General features: G+C 39.3%; 1 protein-coding gene across 1 annotated transcript; it reads left to right on the top strand.

The window, feature by feature from the left end:
- Window positions 1–5,938: 5,938 nt before the first annotated feature.
- Window positions 5,939–7,081, top strand: LOC126612386 (uncharacterized). Its single transcript, XM_050280792.1, has 2 exons — window positions 5,939–6,072; window positions 6,497–7,081. Exons 1-2 carry the CDS (start codon window positions 6,057–6,059, stop codon window positions 7,045–7,047), a joined length of 567 nt encoding a protein of 188 aa, XP_050136749.1. The 5' UTR covers window positions 5,939–6,056; the 3' UTR covers window positions 7,048–7,081.
- The last annotated feature ends 205 nt before the right edge of the window (window positions 7,082–7,286 follow it).

The raw sequence follows: 7,286 nt of genomic DNA, 5'->3' as shown, positions 1-7,286 counted from the left end.
CCTATCTAATACTTTCTGGTGCTGGCCTTCACTAGGTTCCTTTGAAGGTGGCACTGTGGTCGCCGATTATTATCGTGACATCGGCGTCTGTGTCTGAGGCAATTTTTCCTTGGGCTCGGTTAAAACAACGCGGGCCTTACAATTGCTGCACAAAACTATCCGCCTGTCATCTTCTCTTTCGCTGGAGCCTGACATAGATTCAACTATGGCTGGTCCTGAAAGCTCGGTAGGTGGCACATTGGAAAATAGGTCGATCTTGAGTCGAGGCTGGGAACCCTTCTTTGGAATGTGTTGTACTGGGGCAAACTCGACATTCTCTTTCCCTTTGCTCTTGGGCAAACGGGCGTTTACCATGCCAACTGTTGCCGAAGGGAATGGATCCGTATCAACCGTCATGCGTTTCTCAAGAAACTTTAACTTGCCCTTGTCAATCCAGCTCTGGATATCATCATGAAATATGGCACAATTGTTTGTGGCATGCTTTGTCGAGTTATGATATTTGCAATATGTCTTTCCTTTAAGCTCTTCGGCTTTGGGAATGTTATGCCCTGGCCGAAGTCTGATGATCTTTCCTGATAGCAATTGATCAAAAATTGCTTCGGCCTTTGTAATATCGAAAGTGTAAACTTTAGATGTTTTCGCTATTTCTTCCGTGGCCGAGTGAGTTTTGGCTTCCTTGGAATTAATTTGAGTCAATGCTTTGCAAATGTATGGTTTATCTATTACTATATCGACCGCATCCACATTGACGTATTGAGACCCTTCACCTTCGGTCGATGCATAACTGACCATGGGGTTTTTGTAAATCGTCCATCAGGATAGGGATTTCGAGATCTTCTCTTCTCGGAGCAAATAATCATATTGCTCGACTTGCTGAGCTAGTTCATACATATCTCGAAAGTTTGCCCTCAAGAATTTCTTTTTGTATTCCAAGTCGAGGCCGTTCAGAGCAAGCCTAACAAATTCGACTTCGGGTAGACTTAAATCAGGTAAGATAATCCATTGGTGACTCATCAGATGCTTGAGCCATCCTTGATAATGAAGAAACCGACATTTCCATCCCTGGCCGATAAAACTGCTCGTGAAATTTCTCGACCAACTCCTCCAGCTTTGGATAGAATTCGGTAGGAGGTTGATATACCAGGCAAATGTGAAACCGGTCAACGAAAAGTTGAACAACCGTAGCTTATGAAAATCACTATTAACATCTCCACATTACGCTGTGAAACGAGCCACATGTTTTAACGAGGATAATGACGATTCCCCAGCAAAAAGGCTAAATTCTGAAGTTTTGAAACCTTTAGGATATTCGAACGTTTCCACATAAGCTGGATACGAATGGATAAATTTGGGGAACTTCGGCTCATTTTTCATGGCCAAATCGATCATCTGTTAGACCTCGGTCATACCAACGGGTGTGGCTTGGTCAAATCTGTCTGACCTACTACCTAATCCTCCTCTTTTTTCTTAGTTAATTGGTTTAAGCCGAGCAGGGATTGGCTCGGCCTGTACCATTGGTAACAGATTATTTCTTGGTGGCAAGTGACGGGAAAAATCGAAGAACCTGTCGTCGCCGACCTTACTAACCAGTATTTCGAGCAGTCTGGTTTGTGTCTCACTGGTACTGCGTATCACGTTGTGCAATTTATCGATTCCTCGACTAAATGTCTGTTCAACCGTTCGAGACTGTTCGTCAAGTCGTCTTCGAAGAAACGATCTTGTTGGTGGATCAGAGCCTTCACCACCATCCTCATCACAGTCCTCCATTATCCATTCATTAAAAACTACTAAGCCTACGTGGTGCGCAGGTCGAGTAATTTATGAGCTAACTACATCTTTCGGTTGTGTGCCGAGCTCGACTGATGAGTAAAATATGTTGATGTTGCGTTGGGTGCGCGGCTGACTTCTGTGTCTTACGATTGCGACCGAGGAAGGAACACACCTCGGTCTCTTGGGTTCTCAAACCTGAAGACAAGGCTACTATTCTTACGAAGTTCACAAATCGTCGTCGTCGGATTCGGTCACAGTGATGGTATTCGTCAGAGTAAACTCACGCCAAATCGACACCAAAGTGTAAAGGCATAGATACTCAAAGTGGATATAAGTCTTAACAGTAAACGTGGTTCCGCCGTCAGAATGCCGAACTCTAAATCCCATTTGAGAGTATCCAATCTTAAAATAACTCAACGTGCAATGTGCCAAGCCCTATAAACTGTAACACCTCACTTCGCCGAGAAGGCTAATGAGATGACCTCGACCAATAAGGATTCAAAAATCCTTCTCAATCGAGACTTGGATAAATAACCAGTCGCCATCGACACAATGCTATTTATGCCAGCTGAAGATACGGCGAGCTCGGCTGGTTCTACGGCGACAGTGCTATTTATGCCAACTAAAGATATTACCAGTTGCCTTCACAGTGCTGTTTATCCAAACTGAAGATGTGTCAGCGAAAAGAGAAAAGAAAAAGTCTCAAGGTTGTTGAGAGAATTTGCGCAGGGCAGTTGTGTGTTGAATTGGAGAGGCCTTGAATGATGCACAACCTCCTCTATTTATAGCATTAGATCATTTCTAGATCGAGTTAAAACCCTACTCGGATTAGGACTTCTTATCCTAATCAAACACTATCTCGACCAGTCATATTTTCACTACGACTTTGAACCGAGTCCTTTATCAAGCATTCACTTCCGGGTTATCAATATCCCTATCTTGCGAGACTCCTTATTGTGCTAGGATTCAATTACTCGTCTTGCAGCACGACTTGGCCTAGGTTAGGAAGCCCATGAACTAGACAATCCACGATAACATTTTCATAAGATCTTCCGGGCCGAGAATAAAACTCGGCCCAAGCCAATATTTTGGGCCCAAACAATGTACCATAGTATTGTTTGAGATTTTCCAGTGATTGGATTTGAGTAATTTTGAACTTGAATTTTGGTGACTCTGATTTACCTCGTCTTTGATTTCTTGCTTTTGTTCTTACAAAATAGTGTTTATCATTTAGTTTGAATCCAAGTGATATAAGTCTGGGCAATCATCTTTCTCAAAAGTAAAGCTACTGTGAGCGATATTTTCTCTTACAGTTGTATAAGAGTCTACCTAATGGATAAGGATTGTCTGCCCTCCCACTTTCGGTGCCCTCCCGTGCCCTTCTGTTTGTGTGGTCACAGTTAAGCCACGTCAACATTTTATATTACTATTCATTTTTGTCTTATTATCTCTATATAAAAAATAATATAAAATGTTAACGTGGCTTAACCGTGACCACACAAAACAGGAGGACACCGGAAGTGGAAGGGCAGACAATCATTGTCCCTACCTAACACCATAGTTAGGGGTCCTACCAAAATTATAATTTCCTCTAGGCTTGTAGACTCTGAATACATTGATGAGTGGTGCTGTCACAGCAGAGGGAACCATTGTAAGATGTCGATGGTCCTTGTTTCTTTCATGTGATTATAATTGTTTGCGATTATAGTTGTTCACATTAATGCTTTTCTTGATCAATTTTATTCATGAATGATGTCAACGGAAAATAACTAAGGTTGTAACATCTAGAACAAATAATCATGTTACTTTCACCATTGGACAAATGTTTATTAAATCTTCACCAAAGTGAGATTTTATGAACATTTTGGTCTGGGTGCTGTTCTCTGTTTGGCAGCATATAGGATGGTAGAAGAGGTTACATTGCATGCTTGTGCCGAAACCATTTAGGAAGAGAGGAAGCTAATTGGTGTCTAGGCCATCTAAAATTGTATCTTTAATTTTCTCCTTCAGTCAACATGTTTATGCATCTACAAGCGTATGAACAAGCATATATATATATATATATATATATATATATATATATATATATATATATATATATACACGTGTGTGTATGAACGAATCATGTAGTCAACTGGGTTCTCTTCAATTTCAATGATTTGTGATTTGTTAAGTTGTTGTATAAATATTATGGGTTATTTGCAAATTCTAGTTTAAAACTTTTGACAAATTTGAGTGAATGCTGAGGTTTTTGGATATAGATGCATGAATTTGTCAAAGTCTTAGATGAGGTGCATTTTACGTGTGAGTTAATTGGCATCTAATCCAAAAGTAAATGAAAACGTGCGGATGAAAATTCATGGTTTATGACGACAAAATGATATATGTATGTGTGTGTGTGTGTGTATGTATGTCTATTAAAAAAAAAGGATGAGGTTAAGTGGAATTTCCTCGAAAATAATGTTCTGTTTATATTTAGGTAACTGGACTTGAATGGAGTTTAAAATGAGAAATATATGAATGGTTTGTGATGTTTCAGGTGTATTATTTTATTTTTTTAAGAGAATTAAGTTGATTGTTTTCTTGTCCAAAGACTTGAAGTCTTGGTTGTTTTAGTAACCTCTTACACGACTGTTATACAACAAGGTTATATCAAATGGTGATTGTTTATGTTTCTTGACGAAAGATGTAACATAAACATGCATGAATGATGGACATGAAAGATTTGTCTGTGAAAGAAGAAGTGAGAAAAGGGTCGGTGTTGATTGAGCACGTTGATATGAAACTGATGTTAGCTGATACTTTGACAAAACCACTGATTTTAGGAATTTTAAAGGAATATGTCACAAACATGGGTGTACATGATGTTTTTGGTTTTGAGTAATTAATGTTATTTATGTTGAGATGACTAGAAAAGTTCTCGTGTTTCATGTTATTTTCTTTGCATTTTGTCTGTAATTAGATTTTGAATGGTAGGCTTTTGCGAACCGTATATTGTCAAAACTAATTTGGGACGGGGAACCTTTTACAGACTCGTGAAAGTATACCTATGTCAAGGTCCTCTTCAAAGCTTTGTCCATTTACAACGGGGGTGAGCTAGTTGTATTTCTTATTAGGTGGTAAAGTTTTGACCGTGAACCATTATGTAGAATAGAATTCATGGTGCTGGATGCTGCTTTTCTCTTTTGTTTGTTCTAACAAAATGGAAGTTTTAGGGCACAATTGTCATGCGTATTGGAGTGGGATTTATTCCTAAGGATGGATTAGGTGATGCCTTGACCAGTAAAGTTTTGGCCAAACAAATGCTTGTTTTCATTGTGTCTCAGAGAAATTTATTCCTAAAGTGGAACCTGTTGGTTTGTTGAAATGTGGGAGTAGAGGAAACCAATGCTTGTTTTCACTATGTCTTGTGTCACTACAAGATTTTAGTTTATTTTCTTTCAAGCTTGTATTTGACAATGTTTATGTTAATTCAGAATTTGTGATGTGTAATTAAATGACTAATCATTTTTCCAAAGAGCATATTGGTTAAGTCTGTTATGCAGGGAGCTTGTGAAAACTTGGAAGTTCAATCTATGAAGGTACACTGGGTAAATGTGTGGGAGGAAATAAATGTGATATAAGTTGTAAATTACTTGCTTGGAATGTGTATGAAATGTATATCAATTGCATCATACGGTATGATTTGGAGAATTGTGATTGCATGGTGCATGTAGTATCATTACATGCATTGTTTTCTGGAGTTCGTCTCAAACGATTACTTGTAGATGTTTATAAGATGTTGGTTGCGTAAGAAACTCAAGGTGATCACTAAGGAATGATTTGTCATGGACATGTTGCTTCATACCATAACTAGCTAACGTCCATGTGGGAGATCATGTAAGAATCCTATGTGGACTCAACTAGTTAGGATAAAGGAGAAGTAATAGGTTGGTAATACAAATCAAATAGAGTTTGAATACGTGTAAAGCTACATCCTATAATTGAGGAATACACTCCCAACGTGCATTTGAAAATAAGCACTAATCACAACTGCTCCATACACGGTTGGATTGGGTGCAACGGGTGAACAACCAACCCTCCACGATAGATGGAACTTGGCTACCATTGCATCTATATAAAATGAATTCCATGCTCACAGGGAAACTGTTCTACATTTAAGGGGTCTATCACCATTAGAATATAAAGGTCTTTAAGTGACTAGAAGCGTTCTTTGACAACCATGATGGCTTCGATAGTTATGCTGCACAAATGCGTTCTCCTGAAACTACTGATATGGTATTGCTATGGCTGCTTCGACAGGTTTGTCTTCGACCCTTATGTCTTCTTGTGGTCTGGGGTTAATGTTAAAATAGGATTTGTTCCAACATTTGGTATCAGAGCCAACTTAGCATGTCCTAGATCCATTTATATGGTTATACTGCATGATTATGACAGATAGACATTCCGCCCTCCAAATTCGTGTACAACCACTTTCATATCAGAGATGGATTGATCAGTAGTAACATCAAAAGAATAGGATTTACCATAACCATCAACAAGATATATAGAATATGCCTTCAAATTGAACAACATTTGGTCCCGTGGATGACAAGGTTCTCAAAACCCAAATAAATTTGGGAAGACATCAACGAATTTGTGGGTCTTCATAAGGATTTTTAATCATTGTCAATGGGTATCGAACTGTGTCACTAATAAATCCAGATCATTGGGGTTGTTGTGACAGCGCAAAGGGTGTGTACAATGAATAGGATGGATTGTGTTGGCTCAATAGAGGGATGGTTGATCATGGTCGACAGTGCGTTGAGGCGTCCAGGGGGTTTTATGAAACCCTGGTCATTCTACCTAAAAAATTGTCAGAACCCTAGTTTTAAAATAGAATTCTACTTCTTCAATCCAATATCTGGTGATCGAGTGCTGCTCCCCTCGTCGCAGTCCACCCTTCCATGCCACTGCATCAATGGTCCTGACTTCTCCGTTTCTAAAATTATTGCCTCTTCTGAACCAAAAACAATCAGCCAGGAGCCATGTTTTGTGGTTTGTCTTTGCAAACAGGGTCATCTGACTTATTGTAGGCCAAGGGATCAATCATGGAGCTCGATTGATGAGGACGTACCCTTTGTTAATGGTATAGTTATACTGGGTGGTTCACTCGTCGCCAAGCAAACTCGGTTGCTCATCGCCTTGCACGGGTTGGTCTCTCGGTGCAACAAGATTGTATTTGGGATGTTACTCCCCCAAGTATTGTCATCGACTTACTTGTGGAGGAAAATGTAAAGCCATAATTGGTTATTTGGATGTAATTCTTGTACCGCACCTTTTTTGAGGAAATTGAATCTACTACCGCATCTTTTCAAAAAAACCTTTTTTGAGGAAATTGAATCTACTACCGCATCTTTTCAAAAAAAAAAAAAAAAGTTATACTGGGTGGTAAGTTATATGCTACAACGTCCTTAGAGTCCAAGTTTTTAATTGTATTTGAGATGTCGAAGACGCCAAAGGCATTGGCGGTCCTC

The sequence above is a fragment of the Malus sylvestris genome, chromosome 17 (genome assembly GCF_916048215.2).
Source record: "Malus sylvestris chromosome 17, drMalSylv7.2, whole genome shotgun sequence".
NCBI classification, from domain to species: domain Eukaryota; kingdom Viridiplantae; phylum Streptophyta; class Magnoliopsida; order Rosales; family Rosaceae; genus Malus; species Malus sylvestris.
This window is presented reverse-complemented; position numbering and strand designations above follow the sequence as displayed.